The sequence below is a fragment of the Periplaneta americana genome, chromosome 12 (genome assembly GCF_040183065.1).
Source record: "Periplaneta americana isolate PAMFEO1 chromosome 12, P.americana_PAMFEO1_priV1, whole genome shotgun sequence".
NCBI lineage: Eukaryota > Metazoa > Arthropoda > Insecta > Blattodea > Blattidae > Periplaneta > Periplaneta americana.
Window position 1 is genome coordinate 56,088,511 of NC_091128.1, and position 26,971 is coordinate 56,115,481.

The following is a 26,971-nucleotide window of genomic DNA, read 5'->3' on the forward strand; positions in this document are numbered from 1 at the left end:
TTTGAATTCCTAACATTTAATGGGGGTAAATGTTTACCATCGCAATGAATTGTCACAAAATCAGGGATGCTTTCATTAAATAATTATTTAATGACTTTTACATGTTCCTTTCTTATTTTTTTATGGGATGTGACAAATAACTTGAACTGGATTTATATAATGTCAGCATATGATATGCAGCTGAGGAATAAAACATGCAAATTGTGCTAAAATCCGTCCCCCTAGTAATAACATTAATAAGGTAGGTTTATAAGTAATAACTAGGTCGTTAAAAAGTATAAGCTAAACACAATAACAAACTCACAATAATTCTTTATATCCATTTTATTTTCAATGCAACATCATTACCGAACTTACGGAAGGTAGACCAGTTAAAAGAGAGTTCATCAACATTATGGCCATGGGCTTCAGCCATATTTTTCACTATTTATTGAAAAACTATTCAACAATATATAATGTTTAAAATTGTGAAAAGAATTCACAATGTGATCAAGTTTATGATTTGTTGCTATTGTAATTCCATGTTTGGAAGAAGTATGTTACATATTTTTTGTTAAAATACCAAGAAAAAAAAATTTGGGGTTGTACAAACCCCACTGGACCACTCAGGTTACATTATGTCGCCTGAAGAACATACACTGCATCCCGTACACTTAATTGACATCCATCTAATACAGTCGATAGTTTTGGTGTAATGAAATCTTTAGTAGTATGTGTTGAAACATTCGTTTTGCTGTGGAAAATAGTGTCACTATCACCTGTTTCTTTTGAATGGAAAATGGATCACTGGATTTTTCAAAAGATGTCGAAACACAAGAAGTAGAAGATGTTTGTTATAATGTTTGATATTTACATCTCCTTTCTTCCTCTCTTATTTTCTTTTGTTGCATCCTTTTTTCCCCACTCTGTAAATTTTTATCTGGAAATAGCGCAGCAAGTCTGAACAAGTTCAAGTAAATTCAGCACGGCTTAACCTGGGTTGATCATCGAGATATTTATATCAACAATGTTTTATATTAAAAGGAACGAAATTGACGTGTATGCATTTCAAAATTTAAAAGTCAAGAAAAAGTGACACCCTAAAAAAAATACATATATCCAACAAGTGGGACATCTGGCTGACATTCATGGCTGACCACTAGGATCCAGAATACAACACAAAGGTAAAAATAGATTGGACTCCTATCGACAGAACTTTTAATCAGTGCATGGCGTGATTGTTCATGATGTGCATATTCTTTACAATGTCACTGAAAATTCCAAGATATCAATAAAAAAAAGAAGAATCATAAATGCTGAATCTATCATCATTTAAATTCGTGCATACAAAATTAATCTTGGGAAAATGTATATAACTTAGGCCTAATGCCACTGATATGAGCTTAATAGCAATATATTTTTTAACTAGGTCTACATTGACAATATATCAGTGAATGTTTCTAATCAAGGTTCCGAAAGAAAGGTAAAGACATGTGGATAACTCACGGAATTAAAATGTCATATAAGGCTATAAAAAAATCTATACTGGTATTTAATGAGTAAGAACAATAATAATCATATTCTGAACTACTATAGTAAATATAGCCTACTGCATAATCTTACATAATTTATAAAAGAATACATTTGAATATACAAAAATATAAAGTTCAGATAATAATATAAAAACTAGGCCTAATTAAGTTATATGGGATGAGTCTATTATCGGGCCTTTAAAAATTGTATGGTGGCTCACCAGTCACACAAAAATTTCACTAGTCAGCAAGATCAAACTAAGCTTACAGAACTGCAACTTTCTTTCAAAAAATTTAATCTTTTACTTTTACCTATTACCGGTATAAGAGTGCTTACTCAAACAATTAATATAGGGTATTCCTATGCAGACTGGGCCCAGGTTGTCATGTTACATTGGCTTTTATCACGGTAGTGAGGAGTGCCTGCCTAAGAAAGCTAAGCAATGGAGAGTGGAGTGGGACAGGTCTGCATAGATAATCTTGTATGGACCATATGCTGATATATGATCACTTGCTGCTCACCAATGAATTTTGTTAGAGACTGCAGTGGAATTAGTTTGTGTAGGAATACCCTATATTAATCATAGGCCTATATTTTAATTACACATGCTACACTAAAATCATGAAAAACAAAAGGTCTTATGGTCTAGATGAGTGGCCAAACCTTTTCATTAAAGAGTGATCTTCATAGCTTGTTAAACCATTATGTTATATTATAAATCTGTCACAATGAAGTTTTTTTCCACAAAGTTTAAAGATTGCAAAAATAAAATCAGTACACAGAATTGGAAAAGTATAGACTGTTTGCATTATTATCAATATTTCTAAAGTTTTGGAGAAGGTAGTACACAATACAGGTAGGGCCAGAAGTCACATTACTCCTGTAATATTTTAATATGGCATCGTATTCAGTTATGTCATGATAACGACAGTGCACACAGATCTTCTGGATAAATAAGATATGTTTATGTATATGAGTCGTTAATTGTAAGTTAGTTGTGAAATAAACAAATTGGGGGAAGGGGTAACGTGACTTACTCTGTAGAATGACTTTCTTTATTAATACTGGTAGGCCTAATTACAATATTCTCTCCAATACTCAAAATGGTACATCTTGATTACACAACTTTTAACACTGTATCACTTCGGAATATGTATGATAAGACTTTCTTGTGTTAAATTTTTTAATGTACCGGTACCTTGTTTACATGTTTCGACATATTTATGGGTCATCTTCAGAACTGGTCGTTGTTGGTCTTGGCGCCTCTTGTTGTTACCAAAAAGCCAGAAACTCAGCACATTAGAACAATATGAAATATATAGACACACGAAAACACACCCCAATGATATTCTCAACACACAACTCAATTTCAAAACACATAGCCTACACTCTTTGACTCTACACTACGAACGCACCCTCACAGGAAACAACAAGAGGCGCCAAAACCAACAACGACCAGTTCTGAAGATGACTCATAAATAGGTCGAAACATGTAAACAAGGTATGTTAAAAAATTTAACACAAGAAAGTCTTATCATACATATTCTGAACTCAAAATGGGTTTGAAAAAGAAAATCATCTAATGAATAGCTACAATATTCTTTCAAGTGCTTAAAATGGGCTTCAGAAACAAAATCCAACTAACAATAGAATTCAAAATGTTATTGAAGAAATATATAAAACATTAGATAATGAAGAGCAATGCATGAAAATTTTTCTCGACTTATCCAAAGCTTTTGATCTGGTAGATCATGCTATTCAGTAAGTTATCAAAGTATGGAATAAGAAGAATTCCGTTCACATGGTTTGAATCCTGTTTATAAAATACAAAACAAATAGTAGAAATTTAATATTGGGATGACATAACAAAAGTAAATAAAATTAGGCAATCAAGTTTACAAAGTACTAATCATATATTTTCACAAGGCTTGATATTAGGTCCTCTGCTGGTTTTATTAAATATTAATGATTTCAGTCATCAACAATAAGCAAAAAAATACAGACGCATGTGAGTAGAGCTCTGTCTGACAGTTATGAAGTAGTATAGAGAGGGCAACGACTTATGATGAGTGACATCCCAGATCACATATATAACAGATTGCTTATCTCTGTGTTAAAATCAGTAGCACTTTGAAGAGAACAACTGCCAGGATCGTCACCTATCTGCCGTAAATGAACACGAGATGGCAGTACAGTCGCTAATGCAATTCAAATGGGAGTTATGACGTGGTTCCTTATGTAACAACTAGATGGCAACATTGTAAACCTGACTAAAGTTGTTACTGTCAAAGCCTATAAGGCCGAGCAATCTGGGTATATATGATCTAGGGTGACATGTAGAACAGTGCAGTGCTGAATGTTAGAAATGAAAAGTATTGCGGAATTAATTATTATATAAGAATGAAATATATTAGCTCAAGAAATAAAATCGCTGGAGAAAGACACAATTTCTCAAAAGTCACAGAATTCACATAAACTACAAAAGAACAGTCAAACAGATAGATTAAAGTCAAACATTGAAGAAAACAAGAAGATTGAAGAACTACTTCAGGAAAATAATCAAATGAGGAATAAAATAAAATATTTCGAAAATGAACAAAGGAAAAAGAACATGATAATTTTCGGCATAAAAGAAGTGGGGCATGAATATGGAATATATATTATGAGACAATGTGCAACATGTGTTGGGAACTATTTAATTTAGACGTAAGTGAAGGACACATTGAAAAAACATACAGACTAGGAAAAAGAATGAATAAACCAATTTTAGTAAGATTTTAAAACATGTGAACAAAAGAAACCCAGTTCACGTCAGAGGACAGACAGAAGCATACAGGTGAAGAAAAAACAGACATCAGAAGAATTCAGGCAATTGATAGAAGAGAGGAATGACTGTGGGGTACGTAGAGTAGAGAGAGGAACTGCAGACGAAACTAGGACTCTTTTGTTATGTGGGGGGGGGGGGAAGAGAGGTACTAGGCAACACAGAGGAACACATAAAAGAGATTAATGGAGATGTTAGTACATAGATAGTAGATAACAGCTGAGCTAAGTGCAGTAGTCGACCTACTTCAACAACGTAGAATGTGACGAGATTAGAAGACAAAAGGAAGAATATTTCAAAGAAAAGTGACATACGTGACACATGTGCAGGAAAGTGTATGAGTGATAATGTTAAGAAATGCTATGTTCCATAAGTTACATACAGGACTTCTGGCATTAGCAGAATGATAAGGAGAACTGAAATGACACTTTACTGGCCAGGAATAAATCAGGATATAAACAAATTTATGAAGTTACATGTGATTTGTTTAAAATATCAGTCTAAAGGTTAAACTTCTATTAAACTACAAAAAAGTTCCACGATTACCTTAGATGAAAGTGGCTTCTGATGCATTTGAAATTAATAAAAATTTTACATTGTCATAGTTGTCGTGTTCTCGGTTGCAGTGATAGGAGAAAATAAAGGTTTGTTGAGAATTAAGTCTTCGAGTAGAGAAACCCATGTAAATTTATTTACAAGTTAAGCTGAGTGATACAGGTACATATATTTATGAAGCAATTGACAAAGATATGAAGAGCAGACAAGAGAATGCCTGTTAGTATTAAATCCAACTACTTGTAACCAGAGTAAGCCTAGAGACAACAATAGTTATGAGTTATATGTCTTCTGCTTTGGGGCATGTCTACCAAGTTAGGGACTCCATTTTAGGTGTGAGTTAAAAGTTATCACTTTCTGAGCATTTGTTACCTCTGAGCCCTTCCCAATTTCCTATGACACCCATGTGAGACTCCAACACCTGTCTATTTTCTCACGCAAGCAGGTGCATTTCTCCTTTGTCTTTTATAATTCTGTGAAATCCTACTTTGAGAGTACTTAGCTTAACAGGGTGAATTGAGAAAAGATTTTCTTACTTACAAATGGCTTTTAAGGAACCCGGAAGTTCATTGCTGCCCTCACATAAGCCCGCTATCTGTCCCTATCCTGTACAAGATTAATCCAGTCTCTATCATCATATCCCATCTCCCTCAAATCCATTTTAATATTATCCTCCCATCTACGTCTCGGCCTCCCCAAAGATCTTTTTCCCTCCGGCTTCCCAAGTAACACTAAAGATTTTCTTAGCTTTTGAAAAAGTTACACATGAGATGTGAGATCACACATGGAAGGAAATAGCCTCACAGTATAAATTGTGATGTACAGCTGTCAAAAAAAAAAAAAGTGGCCGCACTCGTGAACAGCGAATATTTTCAAAGTCCACTTCGGGTCACGGCGATGTTACACGATGCATGTGCTTGTACAAGCAGTTCCGGAACTATGGAAGTGTTCCATATCTGCTCCTCGCAGACCAGCGGTAGTGTGCTTGTTTAATGATTCAAAGGTTGTGGGTTCGCGCCTTCTTCAAGTTTTCATTTTATTTTTTAATCGTTCTTTAGCGATGTAAATGATATTCAAATTATCATTTATATCCAGTTATCGTTCTTGATGCATATCACGTTATTTATATTTTGTTATCGTTCTTTAGGGATATGAATAAAATTCAAGTCATCATTTGTATTCTGTTATCGTTTTATAACGATATGAATAATAATAATAATAATAATTATTATTATTATTGTATCTCCAGTGGGGGTTAGCCCTATTTTACATATGTATGTTAGGGCTATAGTTTTATACACAAAACAGATAAGCATAAAGAGAAATGGAAAAGAAAATTAAATTAGCTTACGCAATGTAAACAAAACATAAACAATCCGTAAATTAGGCATTGCTATTGCAAAACAAATATCAGTTATCAATTTGAAACATACAAAAACATTAACAACACACATACGTAACACTTCTATATAACACAAATATGCAGCTTTCCATACCATACATCATAAATTAATACACAATAGTCACACAAACACAATCAAACTATAATTACGACATTGCGACGACATCAAGCATCCCATAACTGACTCGCATACATAACAAATCAAGAATCCGTTGCAACACATACACTTCAACATAGTAACCACACTTTTAAAAGTTACAAATTTGGCTCCAAGAAGAATAAATAGGACACTTACTAATTACTATTCTTCTACAATTCCTTAAATACATCTGTAATAAATCTGTGAAATTCCGATATGAATAATATTCACGTTTTTTATATTGTTATCGTTCTTTAGCGATATAAATAATATTCAAGTTATCATTTACCCTATATTCTGTTTTCCTTCATTAGCATTATAAAATAATATTCAAGTTATTTATATTGTTATTGTTCTTTCGCAATATAAATAATCTGTATTTTATGTAGGTAATTATTATAACACAAATAAACATCTTTCTTTATAAAATAGGTTACTTTATTTAGATAATTAAACACGTATTATATAATATCTTATATTAATTAAACAAACCGATATTTATCATTTATATTGTGTTATCGTTCTTTAGTGATACTGTATAAATAATATTCAAGTTATTTATATTGTAATCGTTCTTTAGCGATATAAATAACATAAATTTAATATTAGGTTTGGAAAAATCCAGTTGCATAATACTGCTATTAGTTTTTCTTTTTGTATTATTACATTATACTATCTTGAACCACAATAAAATGAAAAGGAGTAACGAGGAATTGAACCTGAGACGTTGACATCTGAATTCCGACGTTCGTCCGCTGAGCTACGAGGGCAAAAGTGTGGAAACATTTTCGGAAAAATTGGCCCAATCACACTCTAAGATTTTCTGATGATTCGTAGAAGCTAGTCCAGGATGCGGGGGGCAAAGGCTAATTGAGATTTCCCGATCTCTGACCGGGTCAAACATCCTGATAGAATTAATATTTAACCCTTGCCGTGACTTTCGGTGAAGTCTGGAGGGCCCAATTAGTCAAATCCACTCTCCCCATCTCCACGCTTGGGCCCCCTGGAATTTAATAAGATGCGAAAGAGATAGTGGTGTGCGGAAAGCAACGGGATGTTACCGCATTTAGGCCTATCCTTCCCAAGAAAAACTGCAAACATGAACAAAGGAAGCTTTAAATAGAAGAAGAAGGATCTTCTGCGGACCTCTGGAAAAAGAACTAAGGAAGAGACTAGTGAAGTGCTTTGTGTGGAGTGTGGCATTGTATGGGGAAGGAACATGGACATTACGACGAAATGAAGAGAAACGAATTGAAGCATTTGAAATGTGGATGTGGAGAAGAACGGTGCGTGTGAAGTGGACAGATAGAATAAGAAATAAAATTGTGTTTGAAAAAGTGAGTGAAGAAAGAATGATGCTGAAACTGATTAGAAAGATAAAAAGTAACTGGTTGGGTCTCTGGTTGAAAAGAATAATAGACGACATTAGGATATGTGGATCATATGCGGAGACTAAGAGGAAGGCAGAAAATAGGAAAGATTGGAGATTGCTGGGTTTGCAATGAAAGACCTGCCCATGGACAGAACACTTATGTATGTATGTTCAGAATGCCTGGAATATCGTGTCTAAAAACAGTCGCTATTTGCAAAGCCTAGTCAATTCCATGCCCACTCGACTGCAAGATGATCGAGATAAGAGGAAGATAGACTAAATATTGAATTATGGCTTTTTGTTTTGTTTTTTGAACGCTTAATTGTTTGAATGTTTTAAGGCCGACGCCAGTAAATTTGTTTTGTTTATGCCACGAAAGATATTTTTATTGAGAATAAAATCTTTTTTCTTTCCATTTGCAGCCACAATATCATAATGATAAAGTCATGGCATAATATATTAATGAACCTGATGTTAATTACTAAAATAATCGTAAAAGAAAAAGGAGCCATTACGTATAGTTTGTCTCTCTCAAAAACAGAACAAAAAAAAACATAAAAAGCACGTGGTTGTAGTCGAACGCAGGACCTCATGAATAAGAGGCCTGAACGCTACCATTATGCTATCGATAACACACAGAATACTTCAATTATAACTGTAGATATCAGGCAACGTGGTCCAACAACATGTAACATCGCCTGTCTCCGAATTGTAGCGAAGATACCCGAAGGGAACTTTGTTCCAGGAGAGCGGCCACTTTTTCTTTTGACAGCTGTACATTGAGTAGTAGACATTGTGAAGTCTAATGGACAAAACTCCTATTCTGCAATGCATACCAGATTATTGAACAATAAGTAGCAATGCTTATGATGTTTTCACTTTTTTTATTTTATGTCTGCTCAGACGAATCACTCTGTATATTGTTTAATACTTTTTCATGTTAAATATCACAAATGATGGGAAGGAATTTATAAAGAACATACGTATAGATAAACCTTTATTTAAGACATTCAGCTAAATTTCTATTAAAATAATAATTAGTGGTCCATTTAATAAGTTAATTTCTGAAAAATTATTATAGTAACAGTTTAGAGAGTAGTTCGCTCTGTCGTCATTAGCTATGTAATATTTAATTGCATATTGCAGTCTTAAGCAACAATAAATCATATAGTGAGAGGTTTTGTCTATATTAATCAAAATTTAAAACACTGATATTTTACAAAGTATTGTATTATGTATTTTCAGACAGCAGGAATCAAGAACAAAACATTGGAGAGTGAAGAACTTGGAGTGAGCTTATATAACATGCAACAGAATGTGATGAAGCAACAAGATCTAATTGCCAAATATCACGAGACACTCGCTACTCTCACCAAATTAAGAGAGGAAATGGAGTTTCAAGTTGAGGCTTCTAGAGCTGTATACAAATCTGAGCAGCAGAAGTTGAACTTTGCTCAGAACAAAGGTTGTTAGCTCAATTTTCTATAACTTAGTCTATTTATTTTTATTATCAACACCAACACCGTGACCATTTTCTTTTTCTCTTCTACTTTCTCCTTTTTCTTCTCTCTCTCTGTTTTTTCTTTTGGCCCATAGCATACATTCAGGGCCGCCGAGAAGGGGGGGCAAAGGGGGCACGTGCATATGGACCTGTGAGCAGTAAGGGCCCGTGAGATTGAGTCTGATTACTTTTTATTATCAGGAATAATTATTCACAGATGCATGCCGGTACTATAAAATTTTGTAAGAACATTTGTTACGTGCATCTGACATATTAACGAACAATAGTAGAATTAATACAAATTACCATTTCATTATGTAAATAATAATAATGTAATGTTTTATTTAACGACGCTCACAACTACAGAGGTTATATCAACGTCGCCGGATGTGCCGGAATTTTGTCCTGCAGCAATTCTTTTACATGTCAGTAAATCTACTGACATGAGCCTTCGCATTTAAGCACACTTAAATGCCATCGACCTGGCCCAGGATCGAACCCGCAACCTTGGGCATAGAAGCCCAGCACTATACCAACTCGCCAACCAGGCCGATTCATTGTGTAAATGTTTAACTTTTATATAATAGAATATCGGTTTCCCACGTTAACAATCATCGACACGACACTTGAGGGCTCCGGGATTTGCGTGAAATATGTTCCTGTCGCTTGTACCGAACATGTTCAATTGGCTTGTCCTCTTAACTACCAACCCCTGCCAGCCCACTGCAATATGCTTGTGGACTCTCCCAAATCCAAGCACAGGATCACGTTTCCTTTTCAGTAGGGCGCACATAGTATGTTTCGTGATAAAACTTTCGTCTTTTCGTTGTCGTTTTTCTAGTAAATTCTGTGTTTCCAGTGGACAATGGACAAGTAGAAGCATAAGTCGGGAGCTGAGAAGCACAAGGAGAGACAGAAAAATTGAAAGATAGTAAGAAGGGAGTAGAACTTTGTTTGAAGTTGGTGTGAAATTGAGCGACCTTGGAAAACTAAAAAGTAGCAGACAAATTGTGTCATTGAATGTGTTGTTCAAAAACAAGAGCCTTTCCAAAAACAGTATTATAGTATTTTCAAAACTCAAGAATGGAGAATGTGTTCCCAGAGACTGCCTAGTGTGAAGTGAAACAAATCAGAGAAAAGAGTACAGTGACTGATTTGTTTCACTCCACACTAGCCAGTCTCTGGGAACACATTCTCCATTCTTGAGTTTTGAAAATAATACTGGAAAGGCTCTTGTTCCGTCACTTAGAAGGTTACTAGGCAGGTTGGGGGTACTTTTTCGAACAACACATTCAATGACACAATTTGTCTGCCACTTTTTAGTTTTCCAAGGTCGCATGTTACTTGCCATGACTCAGAGTTAGGAACTGGTGTGGGCAAATTTGTTTCATTCGCACATATTAACACATCATTTTTACTATTGTTTGCTTGTTCAGATTCAATACTACTGTTATCAGATTTTTTTCTAAACAGCCACAACCATCAGTATTCACTTCTAAGCATGAACTGTCTTCATTTTTGACAACCTGAAGAGACGGGCTTGAGATTGGTTTAATTTTCTGCACCTTCACAAGCAACGCTCAATTTCACACCAACTTCAAACAAAATGAATGAAATAAAAATGTATTCAGATTAACAATCTGTCAAGAAAAACTGAGTAACCTTGGCCTCCTTAGTCTGGAGAGCGATCTTGCTAGGTCTTTAAATTTTGATTATATAATTGATGATTTTGCATCAGTGAAGTCAAGGAGAGTTGTTTGTTGATGTTGCCCTGCAAGTCAGAAATTACAGATGTTTAAGAATAGTGTTTTATGAAAACGAAACAAACGACAACGAAAAGATGAAAGTTTCGTCCCGAAACATACTATGTAGGCCCTACTGAAAAAGAAACGCGATGAATATAATATATTGTGCTATTGCGAAGTTTTTAAAAGTTCTCAATGTAACAAAAGTGTATAATTTTAGATTCGAATCTGTGTATGCGGTTATCTTTTATTTATTTTGCATATAATTATTATGGTCATTTTTAACTTTTTTTTTTTTCAGTGGGGCCCGAGCACAATATCGCACAGGGGCCCATAAATCCTGTCGGCGGTCCTGCATACATTACTCACATTTCAATGAAAATTATATGCTAGCCTTGAAAATTCACAAATTGCGAATAAACTGTGACACATTTTTGGTCAAAGGAAATGAATCAATTCTAGGAACACCATAAGGAGAAATGTTTACGAAACCTGAATAATTCCTTCGCCAAATCGTTGATATTAAACACACAATAAAATTATCCTTTCTCTTCTTCCCCTCATTATTATGTCACATAAGAGAGTTAAAAAGAAACAATGATTTGGTCCATATTATTGGTGTTAAAAATAATAGGTACATTATTTCTTTTTAGTAAATCTGAAAGATTTAAAGTTAAATCTCTATATATACAGTATATATATATATATATATATATATATATATATATACACTAGCCGTATCTGTGCGCTCCGCTGCACCTGTTAGAAATAAATATAAAGTAATTACATAATTAAAATAGGACGTTTGATCCAGGGAACAACTTTTACAACAGCGCAAGATAATCTGCTTCGCTCATTACCCAATTTTTTTTGCATTGCATTTATTGCATATATATTTTATGCATTTTAACACGATTCAATTGAGCATAGTTAAAATTTGAATTATAAAATAATGGATTGCTAAGCTAACGTACTATTACTGCATACTAAATCAATTTACACTCTCGTTGTTCGTTAATTCTCTGAGATTAAAATGAGTGTACATAAATATTATTTTAAGAAATACAGAAAACGAATGTACAAAATAGCCTATCAAATTTTCTGTGCATAAGAAGCTATTTTAATCTTTCCTGTCCTCGATTTACTCAGACGTTACTGTAATAACATTATAGCATTATGTCCATCTAGAGAAACTACACTTTCCAATGGCGAAATAATAATTAATTATACAGATCGGTTAATTTAGCTTCTGATATTACTTCATACAAACACAGAAACATTCTCTGTAGGCAATGTTTAATAGCTTTCAATTGTTGATGTCCAAGGCCCCTGTTTCGATTGTTGTTGTCCAAGGCCCCTTACAGACGAAGTCATTTGTTCTTAATTCATTGCACTATCTCAGATGGCGTTATTTTAATTTAAAAACTCATTTATCTCATTAAATATCAGTCCTATCAAAATTTTGTAAAGAATAAAACTTACCGGAAATCATTTTTAAAGAAACTTTTGTTATGTAACATTTTTCACAAAAATCAATAATCGAGATATTTCGATTTATTTAATTCAGGCCCCCTTATAACCCCCCTTTTAAATAAAGTATTTTGAATGTCATATAGCCTAAAATCTAAGTTACAACGAACTTAATTTATATTCCAATTTTCATATAAATCGGTTCAGCCATTATCGCGTGAAAAGGTAACAAACATACAGACAGACATACAAACAAAAATTTCAAAAAAGCGATTTTCGGTTTCAGGGTGGTTAATTATATATGTTAGGACCAATTATTTTTGGAAAATCGAAAATTACCAGAAAAATTTCGGCTACAGATTTATTATTAGTATATATATATATATATATATATATATATATATATATATATATATATATATATATATATATATATATATTCTTTAGTTTGTCTTCTTAATAGGAAGGATTGTGAATTCTGAAATAATTTAATGTAATTTTTGTTATATTAATTCACTTTCATAAAAATAAGTAGAAAAATATTTTTCAGTAGGCCTATATTATAGATTATATCTCTCATTTTTACCACTAGAATTTCTGTTTGTATTGTTTTTGTTTGCTAGTATCTTTACAATTTAATCATGGTTGTAGTCCCAATCTTTATAGTGCCGGAGTTCTTTATGTTTTTGACCCTTTGGGGGAAGGGAAAGGTTTGGATGCAAAAAAAAAAAAAAAAAAAAAAGACAAAGAAAGAAATGCCATGAAGTAAGACACATTGTATTACGAAAGTACAGTATAACCATACTACATCACATTGTACGATACATCGACACTACAGAACTTCAGCATATACATTTTTCTCAATATCCTGAGGTGGCCATTTCGCTACGTGAGTTCTGGTATCATCAGCTGAATGATGTGATCTCAACCATGTTGAAATATAAGGTTCCGGGTTCCAATGTCTCAGGGCAGGCCCATGCAGTTTAATGAACATCTGTGAAGATACATGTGATATTAAAATCCTGTTCCTGGTAGGAGATATGATTATGTTCATCATGCTAAATTCCTGTTTGCGCTCAGCTGAGCTGCACAGTATGAGTTTTGGGCGTGGCAGCTGTTGTCAAGGTAGTCTTGATAAGCATTTTTGACCTTGAATGTGTGTAGTTTAAACCTATCGCAGAGCTGTTCTATCTCTTCTTCGCCATACCCCACAGGTAAATCAGAGGGCCACTGGTCACATTCAAGAACTTTGATTTGATTTAAGAGCTCTTCATATTCAACAGTTTTAAAATCAGGTACTGTTGACGTAGATTCATGACTAGATATTGTTGTAAATAATCTCTTCTTCAGGTTGTTTGCAATACTAGACAAAAGTTGTTGTCGGTTAATGGAAATCATCTTCAGGTTATTGGTTAATGGTATGGAAAAAAGTTGTCCATTCTTGATCGCTATTTGGGCCTCTAGAACTCGCATGCCAGGCTTCTCTTTGAGAGATTCAAAAGTGAATGCATCACTTAATTAGTTTGTCTGCATAGAATAAAGAGGCATTTCTAATTCTGTAAGTTTTCAAAAAGAATAGATAGTTCTGCTAAAATGTCATACATTGTGGCCAAAACCAGTAAGAACTGTATGGATGAAAATCGCCTCAATAAACCATTATACATGTTTCTTTCAGTGGACGACCTATTCATATCTTCTTTGGCTTTTGAAAAATGTCTGAATAAAGAGCTGTAGCCAAACCAAACAGCTGAAACTGTTTGGAAAGAACTGGCCACCCACCTAGTTGTTAGAATACGGCCAATTTTATTCATTGCTTGATCGAGCTGTACAGCACATTCAGCTAACTGACATTCATTGGTGACCTGCTGTATAAAGTGTATAGCTTGTCCATGAATATTTGAAAATTATTGACACTACCTACTTCATCAATGGCACCGGCTAAAGCTAACTCTAGTCGATGATTCATACAATGCCAAATTATTATATTTGGATACTGGGATGAAAATTTCTGAGCTAATCCAGATTGTTTACCCAACATAACGCTGGCACCATCGCTTGTAAATCCTACCAGATGTTGTTTGAGACATTCATTATCAAACCCATGTTTGTTAAGACAGCGTAACAAACTCTGAAATATTGTCTCAGACTTTTGATCAGAACGTTCGATTAGATCTAAAAATAAATAGGTAGGTGGTTGTTCTTTGCTTATTTCACATTTTAAATAGACTATCAGTACTGACTTTGAATTTAGACTCATCAATTACAAAGAATATTTTCCCAGATACATTCTTAATTTTTCTAATAATTCTTGCCTTCATTTCCTTAGAGAAATGTTCTATAATCTCAACAGCACTGTAACGAGAATGTAAGCCAACACCAATATCTACCCCATTTAGCTTCTGAAGCTCAAGTAATCCAAAATGGTCACTGTAAGGGTGGTCATTCTGTGCAATGTAATAAACTGTCTAAATATCGCTTTGTTGCTTTATGGTGGGCTGCACTCATTGATTCGCTAACATTTTCAATTGATTGCTTTTCAGATGTGCCAATAATTTTTTGTGCTATATTATGAGCACTGGATTGCTTGTGTTCAATGATCTTTTTTCGTAATGACTTAAGCTGATCTGCTCTGTTCGATCCGTAGTAATTTACTGAATATAAACGCCATTCGTTAGATACAGAAATACGTCTGTTTTCCTCATGAATCTCATTTCACTAGCTGTTATTCTCTGGATATCCCTTCCGAATTCTTTGCTCAAAAACCAGAAGCTGATAGTGTCGCAGGGTAACAGATCTTGCTGGAAGGTGGTAGGGTTCACGTATTAGAAAGGATTGATGCCATTAGAGAAACGCCAACGATTCTATTACAGTATTAAATCATTAATAATGAACGTAATGAAAAGAAAAATTATACGTTTTTATTTAATTTTTTATTTATTTTAGAGGAAGAGCTGCATGCAGAGTTGGAAAGTCTCATATGTCTAGAACGTCAGTTTTCTGACTGGGAAAAAGAAATGGAATCAGAACTTGCTGTGTCAGAAAGGATTTCTGAGAAGACTAAAGTTGATAAGAAAAAGCTTACAGAAGAGATGCATAAAAAGGTAAGTTATTTTGTACTGCATTCACATGAGAGGGAGAGATATTGGCTTAGTTCATAGATAATCTGATATTATAATATCATTATTAAGAGACATTTTCTTCATACCTTCTTTCTTGACTTCACTCCACGTAAATTATAAAATTATGTTTTCAAGTATTACATCTTTAAGAGAAGGTGGTTTAGGGATTATATGAAACTTAATTTTTTTTTCTTTGTTGGATACACTCTTTTAACACTTGTATAATCACTGATTAACTTTATAACTTCTTTACTGTGTTAATATTAGACAAATTACCTGATTGACTAGTTTCAACATGGTATTCTTCATTGTCCGAAGCCTAGTGAGGTCCTGCGCTATCTTCTGGTTTCCTGTTATGGTGGGATGTGTTCATGATTGTGTCGAAAAGGGTGTGTGTTTTGAAATTCAGTTGAGTGTTCAGGATGTGCTGTGGGTGTGTTTTTGTATGTTTGTAAATTTCATATTGTTCTCGAATGTAAACTTTTTGGTTTTTTGGCTGGATGTGTAGTATTTTCATGTCATTGTCTCTGTTGCTGTAGTTCTGACTGGAGTTTGTGATGTGTTCTGCGTAGGTTGAATTGTATGGTTTGGTTATGGCTGTAATATGTTCCTTGTAACGTGTTTGAAATGATCTTTCAGTCTGTCCATTGTAGAAGTCATTGCAACTGTTGCATGATAGTTTGTATACAACTGTTAAGTTGTATTCGTTTGTGTGTTAAGATGTTTTCTGTATGTAATGTTGTATTTTAGTTTCTTGAAAGAAGATGCAATCTTGTATGTGTCCTTCTTTTCGTATGTTAATGTGATGTATTTGTTTTGTCCTTGTGGTTGTACCACTCCAAAATCGTCTTCCATTGTTCGAACGACAACATTGCATCCGCCATTTTTTTTCCACACTACACCTTCGCACTCATCTGGTCACTGCCAGCTCAACATTAAGCTACAATTTCCCCGAAAACGAGAATTTTATCTCAATTTGTTCCAAAGTTATTGATGAACAAACAGTGTATACATTTTTTTTATTGCAATAATAATATGCATATAGTATATAAAGAAGTATACGTTTTTTTGATTGCAATAATTATATGCATATAGTATATAAAGAATGAACATTTGAAAAAAGTGAGGAATAGGTTAAAAATAATAAGCTGTAACATGTATTATATTCCATATAGTTAAAAATATTATTTCATGTGTCTCAAGACCTATTCTTTTATTATAGGACATTTTCATTCTCAAACTCATGACTGAAGTGGCAAATCTGGAGGCGAGACTCATTACACTAGACGGGCAATTTCAGCTGAAAGAAGTAGAGAGAGAGAAAGTTGGACAAGCTCTTGCAGATGCAAATGCAGATCTGGATGTACTCAACAAGGAACAACACAGACTTGTTCAGTCTTGGAACAGTGTAGTTGTCAGCATACAACAACGTGACAAAGTTAACAATAAAATTACGAATGATTACAAGTAATTCCATTATAATTATTTATACATACAGTATAACTTAATTGTTAGGAACCTAATGTAAAATTAATTGTCATGGAAATGAGCTACACTCTTTCTCTGCATTCTGCCATTGGCAGGGACATAACTTATGATATGATTAGATTGCGGATATTTATGCACTAAAAAGTTGAAAAATATGGATGTATTTATGCATTTAAATTTATTGAAATATGGAGTAAGGATAGTAACAATATTATAACTAGAGCTAGAAATTTTATGTGCAAAATTTTGGACAAAAAGTTGCAAGAAAGGTGGCTTAATTTAGTTGAAAAATGTATAAATTTTAAATGCAGATATTCATTACAAACAGTGCCAAAACCAATTACATTACGTATAAGGACACAAAATTCCTTGAATAACCATAAGTTTCATCCTCTTTGATGAAAATGTCAGCTGACTGACCTGTGGTTGGGGTTCAGCCAATATTTATTTATATCTAATGGCTGTACATTGATATGGGATCATTCACCACAAAACTTCAATCATATAAGTAAATAATAAATATCGAGTACAGAAAGGACCTTGGATTAATATCCTATCTTGTTTCTTGCTTCTCAATATGTTTTTGTTGTTGACTAATACTAAGGATCTTGGATTTCTTCCATTCTCCTGTGAGCGTCCCTATAGTATTTGGTGAGCTGCGATGATAAATCAGCATCTATTTTCTTTATTGCTGGGCATTGTAGTAAATGTTCTTTATCCATGATGGAGTTCTGCTTTCTACAGAGGGTGCACTGTGGATGTTGGTAGATATTAATCTGATGTAGATGAGAGGCGAGACAGCTATTGGTTTCCCAATATCTTTACTTACTTCCTGGATGGCCCTCGTAATTGCACTCGAGTGGCCAAAATTTGTCAAATTTGTATAAGCACTTGTTTTGACATTATTAACATGGTGGAAGAAAAAACAATAACTTTTTTATCTGCCCCCATGAGAATGTTTGCTTGTGAAATGTTTGTAATCCTTTGTATGCTTAAATTTTTCTTTTCATCCTTTTTTTTTTTTTTCCATTATTGTGCAAGGTCTTGTGTTTATTTGTAAGTATGGTGAGATTTCAAAACAACATAAGTTACAATATGTGTGTTTGAAGAAACTTTACAGGAGAGTGAAGAAACGACTTAAAAGAATATATTTCATTTTAGTCTCTTTATTTCAGCAGAATATAGGTCTCCTTTTCACTGGAGAAAGTGTACAATGTAAGAATTTTGGATATTAATTCCGCCTTTTTTGTGACTTAAATGTAGTCTATTAAACTATGATTTTTAACCGAAATGAGACTTACGAGGTTTTAGAATCAGCAAGTAGAACGTTCAAAATGTATAATGTAATAAATGCACAGCCAACAAAATAATTTACTTTATTATAGGTTTTACTGGACAATTCAGAAAATAATTATTACTAATAATATTATAAAATCATAAAAGGTACTTGAGTCAAATATTTTTCAAAAGAACATGTCCTTGTTTAATCAGAAGCAAAACATAAAAATAATGTTTGGAAACAAATTATTTTAAGTTTATATATTTCTGAAATTTCCAAAAACTAAGAGTTACGTAACTTAGATCCATTTTTGCAATACTTCATTCATTTGTACTTGTAAAATTCTGACTTTACTTACTTTCTTTTGAAATAATAAGAAATATAAATTACAAAAACTATCATTTTTTCTTTCAGAAAAGTTCAAGAGGAATATCAAACGGTAACAAACGAAATTGAAGGATATAAGAAAGCTTCCAATGAAGAAATGCTGAAAAATGAACGCTTAACAATAATTTTGAATAAAGTACATGCAGAGCAGACAAATCTCGAACGTTTGTGTACATTGGAGGAAGAGAAAAAAATTACATTGGAAATACAGCTTTCAAAAGTTAACAATATACTCGAACAAACTGATAGAGATTTGCAACAAGTCATGTCAGTGAGTATTGTATAGTCTTTTGCAACTTGATACCCATAACATAGCATGGAGTTCATAGGTGCATATCCAAAACATTTTTTTTTCCTTCCTTATACATTAGTTCTACTAGATTATAATGTACACTTTCCCGCATGTCGTGCTTGCATCGGAGGAGAGCGTGTTTCGTTATTTCGTTACTACCAGTAAATCAAGACTTTTAGCAACTACAGAATGTTTTGTAGAACTGGCTTCCTATGGTGCAGTCAGGAGAGCAGGAAGTTGGCTGGCGGCAGAATGATGCGAGTTTCCTCACCTCTATATGTATAATTTTCTCCTGCTGCTTCTTATGTCAGCAAACACTTATTCTATGTTTCAGGATTGCCATAAGAAAATGCATGAGGATAAGTTGCTACAAAAAAACTTGGAAAAGCTGTGTAATGACAAAATAAGTTTAGAGGACACAATTTTAGAAAACCTGCAAGATCAAATAACCCAAGACAAGGCAGCCAAATATCTGAACAAGGTCTTGTGCACACTGAGGAATAAAACTAGAGATCAGGTACTACAAAATAAAAATATCTATACATTATTGTATTATATTGTTGTAGTGTTTTCCATTGCATTGTGTTGTTTTGTACATCTCTAGGACCAAGGAAGGAAACTAGAAAGCTATGAGAAAATATTTATGTGAGTATATTATTTTGGAAATGAGCCATTTTTGCTACTGGTACATTAATAGCTAGAATTGAAAGCTTCTTATCCTATGCATTATAAACATGTACTAGTATCAATCACTCCATAAACTAACTTAAAATTCATAAAGTGCTGTATATATAAATTCTAAATTATAGACATCAGCTCAAAGAATTTGAGTGACCACAAGGGTCCTGAATACAATAAACATGTACAGTATAATGTGATGTGATACATTAAAGAAAAAAGAAAGTTAATTGTTTAAGGCAAATATAAGTGGATTAATTGAAATACAGATGATACATCACAAGCAAATCTTTTCTTAGTTTGATTGTTATCATTTGACAGTTTTACTGGCACTACATTATTTTCACTCTAATAAAACGTAGGTATGTAGAAGAAAATGAAACGGAAGAGAATGGAAAAATGAATTTGTCACTTTGTTAGGTTCCTTTGATAGTCTTTCAGTTTGTTCAATATTCGAAAGTGTTTATATTACTTCTATAAACAAAGGAAGAGTTCAATGCAGAAGAAAATGTTTCAGTTTCTCGTTATTAATTATGCCAGCATTTATTCGACTAACAACTTCATTTCCATCACAAGCAGAATGTCGTATTCCTCATGGCTATGTGCAGTAACTTTTTTATTTTACTTGATGTAAGAAATGTTATAAATGAAAGCTGTTTGTATGTAAAGAGAAAATTACATATTACACAGCTCTTGTAACCCTATTTAACTTATTTTTAGTCACCAGCTTAGCTCAGATGGTAACGTATTTTTAGTTTGTGCCAAATTGAGATACCAGTAATGAATTATAGCGAAAAATAACACTGTGTAACAAATTTTAACTTTTTGTTTGTTCTCAGATTTTAAGTGTTATTAATTCTCAGTTGCTTGTACTAGAAGAGAATAGAAATTGCCTTTTATTCCTCACAAACATTATTTTTGTGATGTGAACAGTGACCTTGCTAGACAGTTTAAAATATGATTAGTACGGCTAGGAGGTAATCATAAACTTCAAAGTGATGGGACTCTTAATGGGTTTCCAAGGTGGTTTTCTCAGGTTTTCGTGCTATCTTTGCCTTCGGGATAGCAGGGACTCCAAGGTGCACTGGCTATTGATTGATTTTACGAGGGCTGGATCTGTAACGGACACTTGCATTTAGGTCGTTTAGGCCCATTGTATGCCCTATATATGTGATGATTGAATCTGATCGATGGCCTTGGTGGTATTCGTGAATCTGATGCTGTGAGGTGGGCCATCCTTCCTGGGCCGTGCATGTAAGGTTCCATCATTTACTGACGAGCCAGAGCCCAGAGCCCTAATTCCTTAGAACCTAGATCAGCATCGGAAATCCGTACTATCCTCAAACTTAATGACACCCCAACCTATTTTTACTGTTACAGATGATAGATAAAATGAGGGGAAGTGAAATGTGTTGGTGGAATGAAAGAGGGAAACGAGAGTATCTCGAGAAAAATCCTGTGCAACATTGTTTTATCCTCCACCAGATCTGATCAGGGATGAAACCCATGTCATACTGATAATTATGCTTTCATTGGTTCAAATAGATAGAATGTATAAATAATAAATAGTTTTGTGTCTTTCCTGAACATTTTGAAAAAAAATCATATTATGTGGTATTAGATCTTGGCCATCGATATGATAGTTCAATATGCTTTTGAGTTAAGCTGAATTAAATTGTTAAAAATACTGGCAATGGCGCTATTGGTATTGTAAGTTCTGCTGTATTGTATTACAGCATTCATATAAGCTATCACTAATTTATAACACTCTTGCAACATACATTTAATATGTTTGATTCTGCATTGAATACCTTTGAGGTTTTCAGACAATGGCACGATATTAATGAAATTAAAAGGACTGGAACTCAGCAACACTTGAGCATTCCATATCGAGCTAAGAGCTAATGATCAGATGTCATAAGCCACTGCTAGGCAGCAAGTCGAATGTCTTATTGTTTAAACTGCGACCTGAGTATCTATTTCAAAGGCTTTATGAAACATAGATTCCTGTTATTAGTTTATTATTCTTTTTTCTAGTAATATATGCGTTGGAGTAAATTGTTAATGATATGTGCATTTTATTCAACCATTAATGGTTCCTGTCGGTGTAAATATGATAAAGTTTTTTTTTTTTTTTTTTTTTTTTTTTACAATTATGCCACATTTACAATCTGTCTACAATAGGCAATAAGTAAATATTATAAAAGACTATGACATGAGTGGAGATGTTATCCCATGACAACACTCCAAAAGAAAAATAACAATGTTTTAAATAGCTGTAGTAAAAATGAATGGAAGATCAAGAGCATTGGTCCTTTTAAGTCTTCTTATTGTTTGACTATTATCCAGCAAATTTAATGCATGATGATTCAGATGTTGATTTAATCGGTGCAGGTATTATGATAAAGTGATGAAAATTTCTGAAGACATGTGTCTGAAACTTTTATATTAAATAATGTGTATATAAATATTTAATTGTTTATTATATATATATATGACATAGTAATATTTGGCATTATCTCACTGGTAATTAATTCCATCGTCATCATCATTGGCATTACGGCCCTTATAGTTTAGCCTTAACCTCCCTCAGAACATCCGACCAATCACTCCTGTCTAATGCTCGTGTTCTCCATCTTCTAATTCCAACTTTTGTTAGGTGAGCCTGAACGTCATCCAGCCATCTCAATTTAGGTCATCCGACTTTCCTTCTTCCTACTGGCAATGCATCTAGTAGAGCTTTGGGTGTGCGATTGTTCTCCATCCTGGCTACGTGTCCCAGCCATTTAACCTTCTGAGTTTTATGTCTACAACAATGTTAATATCTTTATATAATTCATATAACTCAGCATTTGTTTTGATTCGCCAAAACCTTTGCTCATAAGTAGGCCCAAAGATTTTCCGTAATATTTTCCTTTCCCGGGCATTTAAGATCTTTATTGCCCTTTCAGATAGAGTCCAGGTTTCACTTCCATATACTACTATTGGTTTAATAATAGTTTTATTTCCATCGTCATCAGCACCACCAAGTCCACGAAAATAACAATGTTTCAGTTCGTGTAAATGTCCATTTCATGCCCTGAATACAAGGACACAAATATCCTTCACAATCGGAAAGAATTTCCACTGCTTCTGTTCTTCTTATAATTATTTTGTGATATGAAGATTTATTGCGATATTCTGCTCGTTGTTTTGATGCAGAATTGAAAGAATCCATTGCCATGAATGACATTCTTAAATCATAATTCCGAATACAAGCTTTGATTGTTAGATAAATTTCCCATTAAAGTACAGTTCTTTAAATTATTCATTGTATATCACACCAGCACAAGAAAATCACAAATGTAATATTGTTATCCTGTCCTTCAACTAGATTACATTTTTTCTCCCCTCAGGAAATTATCATGATGAACACTGAAAATAAACTGACACAAACAGGTCTCGAAGTAGAATCTCAGAAGAGTGCAAATGAACAAACAAATTCATCATTGGAGGAACTTAAGAAGGAAGTGGAGATAGAAGAAAGAAAACTTGAGAACCTGGAATACGACCTGAATCACAGTATGTTTGAAGTACAAAAGAAACAATGTACAATGGACGGTCTGCTAAAGAAATTGGAGCAACTGACTGCCAAATCTGGGGTAATTGTATTTCTCTTACACTAAATTTACTGCCATATGCACTCCTGAACTAGCACAAATAACTGCACTGGCACATTTAATCACTGAGGAAATTGCGTAATATAATTCACTGCACTCAAAACACAGATACTGGCTATGATGAAGAAAGTACTGTACAATTATTTGTATTAGCTTTTAGTTTGTTTCTGCTTCTTTCCCTCGTATTTTTCTTCCTTGTATATTGTTACTCGTCTTCTTCATCTTCCAAGCTTTAATTTTAATGTGTCTGTTGTTGTTCTTACCACCCTCTTGGTTGACCAGGAAATCTTCATCATTAAGGCAGCCCTACTTATTTTAACTGCTTTGGTATTCTTGTTCATATTTGTGTACTGACTATACTATTGTTGAGTTAATATTATGTAATATTATTCCATGTTGAATCTTTCGTACACTACTTTTAACACTTGAATATAAATAATTGATTAAATGGCGATTTTACTCGTGTTAATTGTGTAAGTATGTACGGCTTACAGCTGTTTCGGTGTTTCTTCACACCATCCTCAGAGTCTACTAGATCTCGGCGTCATCTCGAACTTCGCTGCCTGTTGTGTGGGTGCGTTCGAGTGTTGAAAAGTGTTGAAATGTGGTGTCAAATAGTGTGTGTATTCTGAAATTGATCTCAACACACTAGAACAATATGAAATATACAGACACACCAAAACACATCCTGATCAAATTCTCAACTCACAGATCAATTTCAGAACACACACACTATTTGACACCACATTTCAACACTACAATCGAACACACCCACACAACAGGCAGCGAAGTTCGAGATGATGCCGAGATCTAGTAGGCTCTGAGGATGGTGTGAAGGAACACCGAAACAGCTGTAAGCCCGCACATACTTACATAATTAACACGAGTAAGATCGCCATTTAATCAATTATTTAGTAATATTATTAGTATTATAATTAGTGAACTTCATATTTATGTATCTGATATAAGATCTGCTTCCTAATGTGGTATGATATTTATTTAAAATGTTATTTTACTTCTTTAAATTTACCCTCTGTGATCCTGTATATGTCTCCTCTTATCAACTTCAATTTCTATGAATAATGTAGAACTTAAATTAGGTATGGCCTTCTGAAATTTTAACATAGTAATCTTCCTTTTCTTTTTTCTTGTCCAAAACACTGTTTCTAATGTTATTTATGAAACAGTAAACTGAATATCTAAAAGCAGTGCTTTTCTTCTTCTGAAGAAGGTGGTGGAACTCTATGTAGAATACATACAGCAGACGGGGAGAAGATTACTGTCCAGTGCAAGGGATTTTATCATTTTTAACTCTCTTTCGTCCAACTTGAAGACTTTCTAGATCTAAACAGAATTCAAATAAAAATTATGTTAAAATCATAATTATTACCATATTTTTCGGTTCCATAATAAAAAAAAATACAACAGAAAGATGACGGTATTCTGGCACATTCCGCCAGAAAACTGTCTAAAAGGATTTTACAACTTTTAAAGAATATACATATTTATTCAGAGGACATACACAATGTTTTGAAGTGTCAGTATGCAGCAAAACACTTAAAGTTCTATCACAGTCTAGTATATACAGTCGTGAAGCTCAGTACGTAGTAAATATGCAAACATTAGATAGTTGCTCACCACTAGGATCACTAATATCGCCTCATTACAGGCAATGCAAAATAGTACCGTCACAGTCTATTGTTTCTAGCACCCTCAAAACTCAAGCTTCGTGACTGTATATAGTAGACTGTGGTTCTATGCACATTTAATGCACATAGTGTCAGGTACTACAGTACCCAATATTACACCATAAGCCTTCGTGCATAGTTGAAATAAGATGACTACTTCCAGAGGCATAGAACATGCTCATCATGTGTTTTGGTTCAAAGAAACGAAGTCTGTTGTACAAGTTCAAAGAAAGCTTCACATTCAGAAGTGGCGAAGCTTTTAAGAGGCTTTTGAGGCTTAGCCTACCCAAAAAATTTGAGTTATTATTCCTAGTAACATTAGGCCTATAAGTTCGTAATAACGATTATCGTAACACTTGGTCCACTCTGATCCTTTCATATATATTAAGTTCACTGTTGGCAGTCATTCAAGTGTGGAAAAAGCAGTGCAAGCAGCGAGGCTTAAAGCAAAAGCCTCTAAAGGCATGGCTACGACCTTGACTAGCAAGCATGAGTGGAGACTGGGGAGTGGGTATCCATTCATTACATCTCCATACAGGACGAGGCTAGCCATCTGTCACAATGTTAGATCACACTATATTGTTGTTCTCTGAAAGCGCTGCGTTGTTGAGTTTAGTTCAATCAAAAGTGCATATGTGTTTGTGTGCTTTCAGTTGTAAATATCAGTAACTGACTGGGTTATCTCTTCCACTATAATATAAAAAAAAACTGCTAATTAGATTTAGTCATATTGTATGGATGATTAATGTTAATGTCTAGTATTGTCAGCGCTACTGCTAGTCTGTCTCGATTTGCTGTAGGTTGATAATTCTTTTCACATTTTGTCTGTTTGGCAATTTTATCAAAACCTCTTCATTCTGGACCCCTTCCATGCCTTGCATCTGGAGCTTCATTTGGTGATCTGCTAGCTATCTTCTTTATTCCTTGGACAACTTCCTTTGCTTGCATTACAGCACCATCAGGTGGATGAAGATGCGCAGCAAGATTAATTTTATAAGGAACTGGCCACTCTACCCCATTATCTCCTGGCCTAGTTGCCTCATAAGTTGTGCTTTCTTGGTATCATTTGCGTGGTTCGGATCTGTCTTCGGACAGTTGACTAAACAATTATATTTTGAAAATCTACATTTGTAATACAACGTACATTACAGGTTGATCGATTCTCACATCACCAATATATCCTGGTTCGATCCTTATTATAAGAGTGGTGTTGATAACAGTAGCAATCGTTTATAAACAGTGGTTTGTTCCTTTTTGAAGTAATTACTTTGGGATCCATAACTGATCATTTTAAGTAAAACTAGTGTATGCATTTCCCTAGCAACGCCTGTCCATTTTTGAGTTTTCCATTATTTGGTATTCCATTGTTGGCATCTGTTTAAAATGTTATTCTAGTATCTGAATACTAAAAAATTTCTGGACGAAATTTGCTCATGGACGAAAATGCTATGGACTTATTCCACTAGACTTAAATGTGTTGGTCATAGAAATTTGGACGAAATGTTGTATTGGACGAAAATGTTTACATACAGTAACACGAGAATGAACTTAATAACAATTCATGAGAAATTCCTCATATTACAAAAATAATAATAATAATATTTAAAGAAACCTAAAAAATTTCTAGAGCTTGATTTTCTAATTTAAAATATTCTTGCACAGAATAGAATGAGTTTCTAAGAAGCCACGTTTTCACTTTTACTTTGAATCTGTCTAGTGACACTTCCTGTGATTCTTGTGGTAACATGTTAAACATCCTACAGCCCAATATGACATACTACTTTTAACTGTAGATAGTCTGCAATATGATATGTTTAGTTTTTCTTTATTGCGAGTATTATACTCATGTTTATCCATCCTA

The 26,971-nt window shown here is 33.8% G+C and overlaps 1 protein-coding gene across 6 annotated transcripts in view; it reads left to right on the forward strand.

Moving 5' to 3' along the window:
* l(2)41Ab (lethal (2) 41Ab) overlaps positions 1 to 26,971 on the forward strand; it is a 70,532-nt gene that overhangs the window by 8,532 nt on the left and 35,029 nt on the right. For 5 of the 6 annotated variants that reach the window (XR_011335246.1, XR_011335247.1, XM_069841365.1 and 2 more), the window contains 6 exons: positions 9,050 to 9,269; positions 15,464 to 15,621; positions 16,862 to 17,106; positions 18,821 to 19,064; positions 19,420 to 19,602; positions 23,159 to 23,404. Coding sequence is in view for 4 of the 6 variants with exons in the window: in XM_069841365.1 (XP_069697466.1) it covers positions 9,050 to 9,269; positions 15,464 to 15,621; positions 16,862 to 17,106; positions 18,821 to 19,064; positions 19,420 to 19,602; positions 23,159 to 23,404 (1,296 nt within the window). In the remaining 2 variants the exon portion in view is untranslated. The remainder of the gene's footprint in view (positions 1 to 9,049; positions 9,270 to 15,463; positions 15,622 to 16,861; positions 17,107 to 18,820; positions 19,065 to 19,419; positions 19,603 to 23,158; positions 23,405 to 26,971) is intronic. The other variant, XM_069841367.1, reaches the window with a different exon arrangement.